Source organism: Grampus griseus, assembly GCF_964374135.1.
Source record: "Grampus griseus genome assembly, chromosome: 9".
Lineage (NCBI taxonomy): Eukaryota > Metazoa > Chordata > Mammalia > Artiodactyla > Delphinidae > Grampus > Grampus griseus.
Genome location: NC_139003.1, coordinates 16,239,900 through 16,255,863, shown reverse-complemented (window position 1 = coordinate 16,255,863; position 15,964 = coordinate 16,239,900). Strand labels below are relative to the sequence as shown.

At 36.1% G+C, this 15,964-nt stretch overlaps 1 protein-coding gene across 1 annotated transcript; it reads left to right on the top strand.

The window, feature by feature from the left end:
• Nucleotides 1–7,315: 7,315 nt before the first annotated feature.
• On the top strand, nt 7,316–8,716 carry CHRM2 (cholinergic receptor muscarinic 2; the record flags this gene model as incomplete). Its single annotated transcript, XM_082662081.1, has 1 exon — nt 7,316–8,716. The coding sequence occupies one exon, from the start codon at nt 7,316–7,318 to the stop codon at nt 8,714–8,716; it is 1,401 nt and encodes a 466-aa protein (XP_082518207.1).
• Between the last annotated feature and the right edge of the window lie 7,248 nt (nt 8,717–15,964).

Below are 15,964 nucleotides of genomic sequence, written 5' to 3'. Positions count from 1 at the left end.
GCTCTAGGAACGCAGGCTTCAGTAGTTGTGGCTCGCGGGCTCTAGAGCACAAGCTCAGTAGTTGTAGCACACAGGCTTTGTTGCTCCGTGGCATGTGGGATCCTCCCGGACCAGGGCTCGAACCCGTGTCCCCTGCATTGGCAGGCGGATTCTTAACCACTGTGCCACCAGGGAAATCCTAGAAAGCTTTTTTAATAAATCAGCTTTTGTTTCCTGGTATGACATAGCAGAAAGAATGTGACCATAGGAGTTGGATACCTAAATTTGGACCATAGCCTTAGTATTTGCCAGCTCTCTGATCACAGTCATCTGTAAAGCTGGAAAAGATGATTATTGTTTTCAGAGTATTGTGAGAATTAAATAAAATAATATGCAGAAAATTCTAGCATTTAGGTTACATGTGTATTAATAAATTTATTATTAGCTTATTATGTTGTGGATGCCCCTGTGAAAATGATCATTATATATCAGGCATCTTGCCTGACTTGGGCAGAGTGTGGAGAAAACCCCATTTATTTTATCAAATTTTCGCTGTGTATTCAAATATACATTAGAATTTTTTTTTTTTTTGGGGGGGGCCGCGCCGAACGGCATGCGGGATCTTAGTTCCCCTATCAGGGATTGAACCTGTGCCACCTGCATTGGGAGTACCAAGCCTCAACCACTGGACCGCCAAGGAAATCCCCCATGAAATTTTTTTAAAATCATTTAAGTTAGCATTTTCTCTGTAACAGTTCCAAAAGATCAGTTACTGTCAATGTTAGAACTTCTGTGTAGTTGACATGAAAATTTTGTGAGAAGTTACATATCAATTTACCTGTTTATGTTTTTATGATGATTGCTTTTAGAAAAATGTTTTAATCTTAAATGTCACATATTTTCATGTGCAGAACCTCACTTACTAACTCTTTGTCTCATTGTGAACATCTCCTGTCCAAAGTCACAGTATTGGCCTGGACATGATATCCTCTGTTGTCTAATCCAAAGACCCAACTTGAACTTGGATTAGTCATAAATAAATTATGATAAATTTGGGGGGCTCACACTGGCTGCTAGGTAAAACTGTTCCTCAGACAAACAATGAATATAAACACTGAGTCTGGAGCCAAGTAATTTGCGTTTGAATCTCAATTTGATTCTTAATTATTTGATCTTTAGTTCAATATTTATAAAAAGGTGTATAATAATAATAATCACCTCAGGAATTGCTGTGAAGAGTAATCATGCTCAGCATTTATTGTGTTATTATCAATATTATTATTATCATTGATTATTTAATATTATTAATAACTTAATATCATTGATAATGATAACTTAGTATTACCAGTACCACTACACCCCACATTTCCTCACTCTTAATCTATTTCATACACACACACAATTTTCTGTACTAATAAGAAAGGTGATTAATTTATACTCATTTAACAATATTAAATATTATTTATTTAATGCTTAACATTTATAGATCAGGGTTCCGAGACATTATCTCACTTGATCTTACTACAACTCTAGATGAAAAATAGGGTTGCTATTATTCTTATTTGAGAAGAAAAAAACATAGCTAATAATTAAGAGCAGAGATTAGCACCCACAGCTTTGCCAGGATAATATTAAACCGCTACCTTCCTCACTGCTACATATAGGGACTCAAGTAGTGAAGAAGCTAAGGACACAATTTTTTTCTCTTAAGTTTCTGTAGTATTTTCAGGACTTAGTCATAAACTAACAGTAAAATAACAAATGGATTATTATACGTTTGCCATATTAAGATATTGAGTCCTTTAAAGGTCATCTTCATTGTTTACTTTGTTGTGATTATGTTATTTCATCAATGATATAACAATTATTGCTTTAATAAAATCCTGTGATGCCACATCAGAGGTGAAAACTTTTACAGAACTGTAAACAGCAGAGGTGCCTAGAGCTTTATGAAAGAAACCTGTTTTCTTTAATAGAAGAGGAACAGTCCTTACGTAGGCTTGTGTATCACGTGAGGAGAAAGGAATGCCATTCTTCAAATACTTGTGCTTGCTTCTAAGTGAATGTTTTCCATTTTTACATATAGCATTAGTATAAACAAGTAAATATTATAACTCTAAAATTTTAGAGGGTACGATAGCAACTAAGTATGTTAACACTGTATAAATTTACTGTTTTACTTGAATAAGCATTCCAGGACCCCGAAATGGAATCTGTCTTAGCTAGCAAACTCTGTTGGGTAAAGGATAATTCTCAAGTGAGGAGAGAAACAGAGAGAGTATCTAACCAAAGGGTAAAGACATTGATTTGAGTTGCAGACATTTACTCACTGGCCTTGAAACCAAGACAATTCACTTAATCTCTTTGTATAGGCTGAGCTTACTTCTTAAGATAAAGGGGATGATAGGACCTGTTCTGTATATTTTGTAGAGTTGTTAATATGAAGTGAGATAACATGTTTAGAGTCCTAAGATTATTTTTTCTTTCAATTATTATTTATTTTTTTTATTTTTTATTTTTTTTGCGGTACGCGGGCCTCTCACTGTTGTGGCCTCTCCCGTTGCGGAGCACAGGCTCCGGACACTCAGGCTCAGTGGCCATGGCTCACGGGCCCAGCCGCTGCGCGGCATGTGGGATCCTCCCGGACCGGGGCACAAACCCGTGTCCCCTGCATCGGCAGGCGGACTCTCAACCACTGTGCCACCAGGGAAGCCCCTCAATTATTTTTTAATTGAAAATTAAAGCATGCTCATAAGCATGAGAATCATGAAGCTTTATGTTATTGTAAAGTTTTAGAATAATAATAGTTATTGTTTTCAGCAGAAATTATGGCAAGAACCAAATCCCTTACTCATTCTTACAGTTTCTTATTTCCATAAAATAAGAGATCAAGCTAGTTTATTTTTTAACTTAAATGTGTTATATATATATATATATAAAATTCTCCAGAGGAAGTCACCAAAAATATTTTTTAAATAAAATAAATATTGCTCTATGTTTTATTAAAATGAGTGTGAAGAATAAATTAAAGTGTCAAAAAGGATACTGGGAAAATTAATATTTGGTACTTTTCAATCAAAGTATTAAAATGAACATTTTGAAACATACATATAACTCAATTCTAAAAATATCCATGAACTTATCTAATGAATAGACAAAAGCAAGCTTATAAGCAAGTCAGAATTCTGAACTTACTGTTATATTAGCTAATAAGGAATCATTAGAATAATGATTGGATTAGTGAAATTATTTTGTTCAAATAAATTACATGAATAAACAATTGTATAAGTAATGACCAAAAGCAGTGGTACTGAAACAATTCCACTGATTAGGTAAATAGGGGTTGAATTAATATTATTAATTGTTGATCCTGTATTGATTCAACAAACATTTTTGAGCACCAGTTATATTCGAGGCAGTGAGCTGGATGGTAGGGCTACAAAGACTCAGAAGTCAAAATTCACAGTTTTGTTAGTGACAAAGAAAAATACATAGACAGTGTATCAGTCAGTGTCCTATGGGTCAAAGGTCTAAACCGGGGATCTACGAAAACTGAAACCTGAAAGGCTACTAACTGTAGGAAACAAAGTGCTCAGCCTCTCTAGTAATCAGGGAAATAGAAATTAAGACAAAAAACTGCATGTTGTCTCTCTGGGATTGGCAAGCATTACGAAGTTGCATAATAAGAATTGTTTAAAGGTTATTAAGAAACAGGACTTACCTGGTCAGAGTAGGATCCTCTGCAGCTATCCAAGAGAATAATATGACTGTAGTCAGAAGAAGGCTTATACCCATGCCTTCGTCCAGTGCCTTGGTCCGTATCTTAGGATTATATGATAGGGAAATTTGTAACTCAAGTCCATGACACAATAGGAAAGTTTTAATTTCAGCACCATTTCAAGCAGTTTGAGGCAAACTGCATGCCCATCACTAGAGAAATGTATCAGAAAAGATGCTATGATTTACTCACTATGGAATTATCAGTAGAAGCAATACATTTGAAATAGCTGGAGCAATATAAAAACATAATATGGAATGAAAAAGAAACAGAACAACATCTAAGACACAGTATCATTTAGTAAATTAAGATCATAAGGGCAAAAATGTATATTTTCCAGAGTTGCATATCTAGCCAAAGAAATAGTACAAGCAACTTGAACAAGTTCTAAAGGAGAGACGGGGTAATGGGATGTGAGAAATAACAATGAAAAGAAGGAAAACATTGATTAAATAAAAATAAGAGGACCATGCAGAGACTGATGAGGATGTTGGGTATAGTCTGAGGAGTATAATTTACTCAGCTTTCCACTTGATATTCAAATAACTCTAGACAAACAGGAGAATAAGAGCAACAGAACAATAAAATGATATGAGGCATGCTGTGGAAAAAACAGCTAGGCTAAAAGCTGTCAAAAGGGTTTCATAGAGTTGATGATGCCTGAAGGCTGAATAGGAGGCAGACAGGTGAGAAATGTGAGGATGTAAGGATGAGGGGATGCGGGGGAGGTTCTTTGAAGATACGAGACAAGGATGGAAAATGGCATGAAGTTGTAACATACAATGTTGTGTTTGGATAACTGCATGTAATTGCCTTTAATGTGGGATATTTAGGGAAGTTCTGAGATACTTCTGGAAAGATGCAAGGGGGCAAGATTATAAATTTTATCAAGGGTCTAATTCTGTCAATGATACAAGTAAGTAGGGCCTAACATAAGGAAATGGGAGTGAAAATGGGAACAAGGTATAACTTCAGAAGATACTTAAAAGGTAGAGTTGACAGGTCATGGTTGCAGGACGTGTGGGAGAGGCAGGAAGCCAGGAGATGGCTAAGAATTTTAACTTGATGGTAATAGGATTCACAGAGATGGGTAAAACAGAATATGGAGAATTTTGAAACAAAATATGGTAAATTCCATTCCATCAAAACTACTTTCCTAATTAAACTCTTCAAAGTTCCTCCATGACTTAGAGATTAAATTCAAATTCCTTATGTTTTCCTTAAGAAATTTATGATGAGGCCTCTGTCAATGAATTGTTTTAATGTTTCTACGTGGTTTTTTTTTTTTGCTATAATATTTCTGAATGGACGTCTTTGAGTAGACCTCTTGCACATTTTTCTAACTATAGCTGAAATATAAATTCCTATATGTAGTATTCCTGAGACAAGTGTTTCTTCAATGTTAAATTTTTATAAATGTATTTACATTTTTAGAGATATAGGTACAGTTCCCTGCAAGGAAATTACCCCGATAACTCCAACCAATAATGTCCAATAATTTTAACAACTGTGGATGAAGAAATGGTTTCCGCTGTTTGTGTCTGCATTTTCTTTTCTCACTCTGTATTACAGTTGTCTATGGGTGACTTGGATTTGGGTGCCTTTGCCTTTTAGGGTGCTTAGAATGATGAGTCAGGGTCAGGATAGTAGGTCATGGAATAACTAAACCACCTCCTATATCCCAACTAATGACAACATATTTGCATTTTTTAATTGTGATGTTGAATATCTTTTCATATGATTAAAATTTAACATTTAATTTGTCTTTCATCTAGCGAGTGTATCAATGTTTTAGATTGTTAGTGTTCTCATCTTTCCTTATTTCATTTCAAAACTTTTTTATATTAAGGACATTAGGTAACTTTTTATCATGTGCTTTTACAAATATTGTTTCCCAATTTTTATCTTTACTTTTTTTATGCAAAAATTTCAAATAATTATATAGTGCTTACATATATTTTTCTTATGGCTTCTGAGTTTTGGGTCTTGTTTATTAAGGCCAAATTCCTCCTAAGTTACTGTTTTTTAAAAATATACTTGAAGATAACTTGCTTTCCAAGAAGAATAATCCATTTCGTTTAAATGCTGTTTGTACTATGAAATAATTTTCTACATGAATTTCAAGGGAAAATCACTGCCCCATCTGTATTTCTTTGTAATTATGGGGACCTGAATAAATAGAGATTTCTCAATTTCAAAATGCCAACAAATAACTTCTCAACAATGCTTACTTTCTGATACACACAACTCATTGATTTTGTCAACTTGGGCCACTTCCTTCAGAGGTTGTGTCCCCAGAAATATGTCATAGCTCATTTGATAAAACTCAACTTTCTTTCCAGTGTCCCTTACGCAAGATTGCTCAATTGTCTCCAGACTTCGATGATATTATCTGAAAATGGTGAACGTGTGTTTACTTAGACACAACAGGGTTGGGCAGCAGAAAGTGCACTCCAGCTTAATAATTGCTCCTTTACCAACCCATCACTGCCACCAGAGCGTATGCCTCTCCCAGGCAAGGACCTTGTCTTAATTATCAGGGAGTACCCAGAGTATATCATAATGCTTAATCATGAGTTACTTAATAGGTATGTGAGGACAAAGTGAATGAGTGAATGATTGAACAAACTAAGGTTCATAGTCTTATCTCTATCATTGACTTGATATGTGACCTTATATAAATTAGTTAATCTTTCTGGGCTTCAGTTCCCTGTTCTGCTGAACAAATATAATTTCTAGCCTGACTGTACCAAAGATTTGTCTGGAAGAACAATAAGATAATAGACTTGGTAGTGATTTGAAAAAAAAAATCAGAAAATTCATATAATCATATCAATATACATTTGATAAATAATTTCTTTTGCAGGATATGGACTATTGCTAACTACATAGAATATGCTATGTGACACTAACTACAAGTGTAAAATGGAGATCAGAAAAAAATAATACTCACTGGGGGGAATGTATTGGCTAAAAGGAGTATCATTATTATCTTTATTATTATCATTATCAGTATTATTATGAAAAACACTTAGAGAAACCTGGTGGAAAAAGTCACACACAATGTTATATGTTTTATGGTTCCCCCATAATTTAGTCCTCCTATTGGTTTATTAATTTTTATGTCTATACCAGAAACCTCCTGATGCTTTGGAAAGTTTTTTGTGTAATTTTGGCTTATTTAGTTCAATTCATCAGTATTATGCTCAGTTAAATTGACTGATGACAGATAGATAGATAGATAGATAGATAGATATTCAGTTCTAGATATGAACATATTCAAAATGTCATCAGACTTCAAATACATGGCCAGCCTGAAAGGATCTTTTGAATCCTTCATTTAAAGTCTTTGCTTTTCAGAGGGGGAATTGAGGCAGGTAGTCACAATAAACTTGTAGGAGAAAGAAGGAAGATTTTGGAGTAAAAATTGTAGTTCAAAAGAGAGCATCTGATATATTTTAAAGCAAAGTTTATATTATGTATTTGTTAATTTTATTCTATTTCCCTGCAGGTTTAAATGTGTATTTGGCTACTTGGCTACTGATTAGAGAACACAAAATGAATAACTCAACAAACTCCTCTAACAATGGCCTGGCTCTGACCAGTCCTTATAAGACATTTGAAGTGGTTTTTATTGTCCTTGTGGCTGGGTCGCTCAGTTTGGTGACCATTATTGGGAACATCCTGGTCATGGTCTCCATTAAAGTCAACCGCCACCTCCAGACCGTCAACAATTACTTTTTGTTCAGCTTGGCCTGTGCTGACCTCATCATTGGTGTTTTCTCCATGAACCTGTACACCCTTTACACTGTGATTGGCTACTGGCCTTTGGGACCTGTGGTGTGTGACCTTTGGCTAGCCCTGGACTATGTGGTCAGCAACGCCTCAGTAATGAACCTGCTCATCATCAGCTTTGACAGATACTTCTGCGTCACAAAACCGCTCACCTATCCCGTCAGGCGGACCACAAAAATGGCAGGTATGATGATTGCAGCCGCCTGGGTTCTCTCCTTTATCCTCTGGGCTCCGGCCATTCTCTTCTGGCAGTTCATTGTAGGGGTGAGAACTGTGGAGGATGGGGAATGCTACATTCAGTTTTTTTCCAATGCTGCTGTCACCTTTGGCACTGCCATTGCAGCTTTCTATTTGCCTGTGATCATCATGACTGTGTTATACTGGCACATATCCCGAGCCAGTAAGAGCAGGATAAAGAAGGACAGAAAGGAGCCTGTGGCCAACCAAGATCCAGTTTCTCCAAGTCTGGTACAAGGAAGGATAGTGAAGCCAAACAACAACAACATGCCTGGCAGTGGTGATGGCCTGGAGCACAACAAAATCCAGAACGGCAAAGCTCCCAGAGATGCTGTGACTGAAAACTGTGTCCAGGGGGAGGAAAAGGAAAGCTCCAATGATTCCACCTCAGTCAGTGCTGTCGCCTCTAATATGAGAGATGATGAAATAACCCAGGATGAAAACACAGTTTCCACTTCCCTGGGCCACTCCAAAGATGAGAACTCAAAGCAAACATGCATCAAAATTGTCACCAAGACCCAAAAAGGTGACTCATGTACCCCAACCAATACCACCGTGGAGGTAGTTGGTTCTTCAGGTCAGAATGGAAATGAAAAACAGAACATTGTTGCTCGCAAGATTGTAAAAATGACCAAGCAGCCTGCAAAAAAGAAGCCTCCTCCTTCCCGGGAAAAGAAAGTGACCAGGACGATCTTGGCCATTCTGTTGGCTTTCATCATCACTTGGGCCCCATACAATGTCATGGTGCTCATTAACACGTTCTGTGCACCCTGCATCCCCAACACAGTGTGGACAATTGGTTATTGGCTCTGTTACATCAACAGCACTATCAACCCTGCCTGCTATGCACTTTGTAATGCCACCTTCAAGAAGACCTTTAAACACCTTCTCATGTGTCATTATAAGAACATAGGCGCCACAAGGTAAAACATCTTTGTAAAGAAAGAAGGTAGTCAAGGGGAGCTTGGCGAAAAGAAACAGAATAAAAGAGCTCCTAGTTTTCAGATCTCTGCCATTGCACTTTATAGTCTTATCATGGAATGTGCAATTAAGGAGCCCAACAGTGACACTCTTATGGTGCCTATGCTCCAGTTTGAAACTTGCACCTTATAAACCCTGTCAGTTTAGGAGCAAGGAGACCATTAAGGAGACATGTTGGAACTGTGGATTTAAGAAATGATCTATGCTTTCTCATACTCTCTTGAAGAAGGGCTTCTGAATCTATAATTTTATCTCTGCACAAAAAGAATAATAACCTCACTCCTTTTTTTCATTTTTTTGTTCCCAAGTGTCCATATGAGGATGAAATGCCACAGTTACAAACTAACCTGGAGAGTTTAAGATAAAGAAAGCCATTACACAATGGCGAAGTGAACAAAGAAGATCAAAAAAGGATGTAGAAATGGCCTCCGGAGTGTTTAACATATATTATTCTCTTGTTTTGGTTTTATGTGGAGAATTGCAACATAATAAATGCTTATCTTTTTTTGCCTTTCCCTTTCCCACCATCAAAAGAGAGCAAACAAACAAAAACAAACAAAAAACTTAATTACATTACATCATTATTTTTCTCATATGGCATTGGTTTTTATACTTCCCTGTTTTACATTGTGTAAGGGCAAAATCTGCAGGACTTTCACTAAATACGGAGACAGCCATGAAAAAGGGTATTTCACCCCTGCCCACTGTGTCTTTTGCATTCTTTGGGGGTATAAAACCCTATGAGGATTTAGTTCACTTATGATTCTTCATGTGAAATATTTTCACCAATCTGGTTTTCTACTAAACTAGCCTCTTATTTTAATAGAATAGCCTACGTAATATATAAATATGCTTGAGAAACCAAAGTCATTTTTTAAATTGAGGTTTCATCAAATTGAACAATGGTCGTTCTTGTTGGAGAAAGTTTACTGAGGGCGGGTGAATTTTGAGATAAGAAAATAGAAGATTGAAAGGGCATCCTGTTTCAACCTGATCTGCCTAACCTGTGTATGACATGCTAACTTGTAAACATGAACTCCTGGCCTTTGTCAGCAGGAAGATGCTGCTTTATTCATCTGGAATCTTAAATAGGATTAACTTATTCACGTGGCACCAATGACTTTTGGGTCAGTCCCAAGAGAATAAGACCTTCTCCTCAATGCTTGCTAAAGGATGATATTCAACTTACAGATAAGTGAGGTTTATAACCATCCTATGACCTATGGAGGGAAAAAAAATAGAGTAATTAAAAAACATATACTGAAACCACCTTTTTTTCCCCTCAAATCATCAGTTCTCCCTAAAATTTTTTAACTTCAAAATTCTGTCAATAGAAGTAGTAATCTTTATGGCAGAAATGTTATGGATACCTAAACAGGCCAAGTGAGCTCAGCAAAATCTGAAAGAATATAAGTGGCTGCACCTGTGCCACTTCTCACCATTTTTAAAAATTCTAGCCCATAGAAGAGTCACATCAGAAACGATTACCTAATGGCGCTTTATATAAATCTTGTCTATGTAAGACTTTTTATTGGTACCCCAAATAAATATACAATTATATTGACTCACACTTACTTATTTTTACCCCTCAACTTTTTTTTCTTACTATATTTGCTATAGTCTTCCAATCAGATTTTTTAAAGATGGCCCAATCAATAGAAATCAAATTTATAAAAACCCTTTACAAATTTTACATTTTAGATTTATGGGCTTTATGATAACTTGACCAGTAATATCCATGTGAGTTGCATGATGAATTTGTCAGTATTAGACTTTAGCACTTCAATTAGAGTTATTTTGTGTGACTTGCCTCACTGATGGCATCTCAAAACTTTGGGGAGCTGAAAAAAAAGCACAAGGCAAATAACAACAAAAAAGAGCAATTAGTAAGAAGCAAATTGCCAATAATTTTTGTATATAACTTATCCTTTATAAAAATAACTTCTTGTTTCAACAACTTCAGTCATTCTTCCCCAACTAAATCTTCTATTTATAAACATACAGCATCAGTTCATACAGATATCTTTATTCTACCTTAATGTAAACTTTTACATTTAAGATCCATATTTATTTTTATTTTGTTTCTTCAAGTCAACGTATCGCTTTAGTTGGGAGGAACTCTTTGGATTCAAGGATTGAGGATTCAGGATTTGGGTCCTTTTTTGCCTTCTCTAGCAGTCCAGCTCATCGTGAATCCAACTGCCTCTTACTCTCCATTGCCATCACATGCTCTCCTTTCTTCCTTCTATTCTTGATCTCCACCGTATCTACCACAACCTTATTGAAAGAGAAACAATCAAAAATTAAAGAAAGGAATTGAATATAGACTGACACATCATGGAAGCTTTGTAAACCGGAATCAGAAAAACGGAAAGAATACTGAAAATAGTAGATGATTAGAAAGATATGGAGACTGCATCCAAAGGCTTGCATTAACTATTGCTGGATTTGTCTATTTCAGTGGCTCCCAACTAGGGACCATTTTTCCTCCCAGGGGACATTTAACAATGTGTGGAGACATTGTTGGTTGTCACAACTTGAGAGAGGGCTATTGGCATCTAGTGAATATAGGGGCCAGGGATGCTGCTAAACGGCTTACAATGCACAGGATAGACCCCACAACTAAGAATTTTTTGGCTCAAAATGTCAGCAGTGCCAAAGTTGAGAAGCCCTGGCCTATTTTAAGGGATTCGAGAGCTTGCTTTATATAAGTGGGAAAATAATCCTGTTTAACTCTTAGAATATCAATGCAAATTGTTCATCTGTTTGAAAAAGGTTAATGTTCACCAATCATGTATCAGACACACTGTCATCCGTTGAGTCTGGTGTATTTGTAATTCACAGACTGGGAACACAAGACACATCTATATAGCCAAAATCACCAGACCATGCACATAGCACATTGTTTCCAACATCTTAATGTCCACTTACGATTGCCACAGTGTCCAGTCAATTGAAGTTGAAGTAGTTGGCTATTAAAATGGTTGCAGTTGATATGTTCACTTTCTATTGGAGCTGCTATTTTTCCTGTCAAAAACCTTAACAGCCTCTTTCAGAAACATTATGATTCATCTCCTTTATCTTCACTGGAAAGGTAAATATCTGTCAAGAACTTCTTCTTTCCTCATAGCAATAATGTAAATATCCCAGAGCGGTCTTCTAACAAGAGGAATTTAAGAATGTGAAAAAGCTAGTTCATTTCTTGAAAAAAGAAATGATTGCCTTTTTACCAGTTCATCATTAATTTAATGTCAGCTCCCAAGTGGTAGGACAAAGTCATCAGTATAATAAGCCACATAGATAAGCTTTCTGGTTTGAGTGTCAAAGCTGGAGGTCCCACATACTCCTGCTCTTTTTCCATTCACCACTTTTTTGACCCTAAACATCTGACATCGGGAGAGACGGGAGTTCAAAACGATGGCAACATATACTTAGAAATGCAATCTACTTTTATTTTCTCCTACTTAGTTCACTGGTAGTTGCCTTTTCCCCAGTTTGATAGTATCCCTTTCAACAATCACAGCACTGGCGTTGCAAATAGATTAGGGAAGCACCCAAAGCTGGATGAATTGTGCAAAATGTATGTTCAGCATGTATATATAATACCATGCCTCTTAAATATGCTTCTCTTAAAAGAGTGCACGCTACAGCATGAACTGTGTGCATATTTGATGTATCTTCCTGGAATATGCTGTATGCTTAATATACATATTCTATAAATAGAGTTATAAAATGTATAATAGAAATACATATTTCTGTATGCAAATAAATATATTATACACAAAGTCTGAGTATGTAATATGGTATATGTTGCTTCAGAGTATCAAAAGTAGATTTTATACACCCAATTTTGAAAGAATTACTATTACACTGTGTCATAATCTTTGGAAACATAGCACTTATTTTAAATATCTCTTGGAGGAATATATTAATAAATCTTTGGTGTCACCCCACGTGACAACAATGCTTTTTGCCTCTGTGTTCCTGACAGTCCTCTAACTAGAATCGTCCTGGCTGTTTCTGTTCCAACAGCTGTGTTGATCTCACGTCTGATTGCCTGATGAGATTGCAACCAATTCATTGACATACAGCTTCGCTCTCCTCCAAATTAACTGATTTTTGTGAAATAAAAAATAATCATACTGGGAGGAAGGGATGACCTTCAGAATGTTTTACACTTTGAAAAACAAGGAAAAATTGTACAACCACTGTATGTTACAAACCACTCTTTTCAGTTTGGGGCCAGTACAGCATCCCATACTTAATGTATGGGCCAAAAATTTTTAGTGTAGTATGACATTGAAAGTTTCTCCAAGAAATTATAAAATATATGGTTTGTTTCTAAGTGTCCTACATTTTCTCCATAGCAGTTATCATCCTTTCCTTGTTGTCCACTCAACTACCCACATTCCTCAGAACATTTTCTTTGGTCCATTAGCACAAGTCCTTACTTAGCAAACATTGTCATGGTGTTAGCTGATAGTGGGCATGCAGTCCCAAGAGATGCTTGCATTTTAATAGAAAAAGCATAAACACTGAACATTTGAAAGATTCCTTTAGATTAATCTAAAGATAATCTTTAGATAATCTTTAGACACCAATGCATGAAATGGGAGAGACTCTTTTCAGTGAACTCTAGTTTTCTTTAAATTTTATGATGTTTTTGGAAGGCTACCCACTTCCGAAATTTTCCCTTTTATGCCACAGTCCACCCTTGTGAATCACTGTTCCTTATGTAAACCAAAATCATTTCTAGCAAAAAAAAAGAAAAAATTGCATTATCTGTCAATTCTCATTAGTTTATTATTGTCCCAGTGAAACGTTCTCAATTCATTTTTTAGAATTTGAATTGAATACTGTATTGATGAATTGTCAAATGCTGTTCCTGACTAGGTGGTTGGAAATACTGAGAGGAGAAAAACATCTTGCCATCATAATGGAAGAAGTTTCCACTTTATAATATATGTCAGTCTTTTTCATCCAAAAATGGAGGAAGCACAATGTGGTAAGTTGTGGAATATAGATAGATATTTATTAAGTAGTGACATTCTAGAATATCTATTCTTTGGCTTCTTAAACACACACACACAGTGAGTCATGGGAAACTGTGAAGGAAAAAAGACACCCATCTTCTGTACTTGCATTTACCCAGCAGCTCATCTGAATCCTTAAACTATACATTTACTGAAAATGTGGATATGTTTGGAAGTAATATTGAAGGATTTTTTAAATGAGTATTGTTTTCAAGTTATTATTATAAGATAAGGGATGGTGTTAGTGAATATCTCATCCACTTTTTTTTTTTTTCTTGGCCACACCCTGCAGCATGCAGGATCTTAGTTCCCTGACCAGGTATCAAACCCATGCCCCCTGCATTGGAAGCTTGGACCACCAGGGAAGTCTGGTGTTAGTGAATAAATTGTGTCTGTGTCCAGAAAGAATTACAATGGATTGCAGAGGTGGATAATTTAAATCTGCGTAATTGTTGGACTATTTGTATATAAAAATGCTATAATTCACTTTATCCTTAATTATTTTCAACAAAGTAGTTCTTACTCTCCTTACTGCCCTTGTATGTAGGGTGGGTACTTAACATTTGTGACAGTATGAATATCTTTACTAGGGCCATATTATATTATGCCTTACATCAGAAGTTCTCAAAAACTTTAGCCCACAATAGAAGCACCTGCAAGTTGTTGGGCGCAATTAGTAGATCTGAGGTGTGATCTGAGAATCTGTGTTTCAAATAAATTCCCAAGTGATCCTGATGTGGACCACACTTTTAGAACAACTGATTTTTTTTTTAACATCTTTATTGGAGTATAATTGTTTTACAATGGTGTGTTAGTTTCTGCTTTATAACAAAGTGAATCAGCTATACATATGCATATATCCCCATTATCTCCTCCCTCTTGAGTCTCCCTCCCACCCTCCCTATCCCACCCCTCTAGGTGGTCACAAAGCACCGAGCTGATCTCCCTGTGCCATGCGGCTGCTTCCCACTAGCTATCCATTTTACATTTGGTAGTGTATATATAAATCCATGCCACTCTCTTACTTCGTCCCAGCTTACCCTTCCCCCTCCCTGTATCCTCAAGTCCATTCTCTACGTCTGCGTCTTTATTCCTGTCCTGCCCGTAGGTTCTTCAGAACCTTTTTTTTTTTTTAAGAGTCCATATATATGTGTCAGCATATGGTATTTATTTTTCTCTTTCTTACTTCACTCTGTATTACAGACTATAGGTCTATCCACCTCACTATAAATAACTCAGTTTCGTTTCTTTTTATGGCTGAGTAATATTCTATTGTATATATGTGCCACATCTTCTTTATCCATTCATCTGCCCAGCAAACTGGGCATTTAGTTTGCTTCCATGACCTGGCTATTGTAAATAGTGCTGCAATGAACATTGTGGTGCATGTGTCTTTAAACTATGGTTTTCTCTGGGTGTGTGCCCAGTAGTGGGATTGCTGGGTCATATGGTAGTTCTATGTTTAGTTTTTTAAGGAACTTCCATACTGTTCTCCATAGAACAACTGATTTTTATAGTCTAATGAAAACTTTTACCAAAGCATTATGATAATTAACAAGGCATCTATTAAAATGCTATCCACAGGAAAGTTTTTCTTAGACATAAAGTCTATTGCTTACTTATAAATAGGGTCTTCATATTTTCTATCTCTTGGGAAACTTTGAGTGCCATGATCTTAACATCAGAGCTTAAAAACAACCATACTGATACATTTACATGAAGATAAATCAGCATATTAAAATTTAAAGATAAACACAGCAGATGCTTGAATTCTATGATATCTCCAATAAAAGCTACTTTAGACATACGCTTTACATGATGTCCATCATATGTTTTTGCACAGATCATGTATGCAAACACATTCTCCTCATATGGGTATTCAGAGTAAATCATTCCATTATTTCATCATTTGGAATTAGTGGTAATAAATTGGCAATTTAGAAGTAATTCTTCAACCTCTTCTTAATACACACATGCACTCACACATACTCAGGCATATAAACACACATGCACACTGATAAACAGATGCACATACAAATACACGTATGCATACAAACAAACAAGATTCACCATGTATATCTTGACGGTGCCCAGAGGCATAATCTTTCTACTACTTCCAAAAACATGTGGAACTCTATTAGAGAAGGTGTTGAACCCTCAG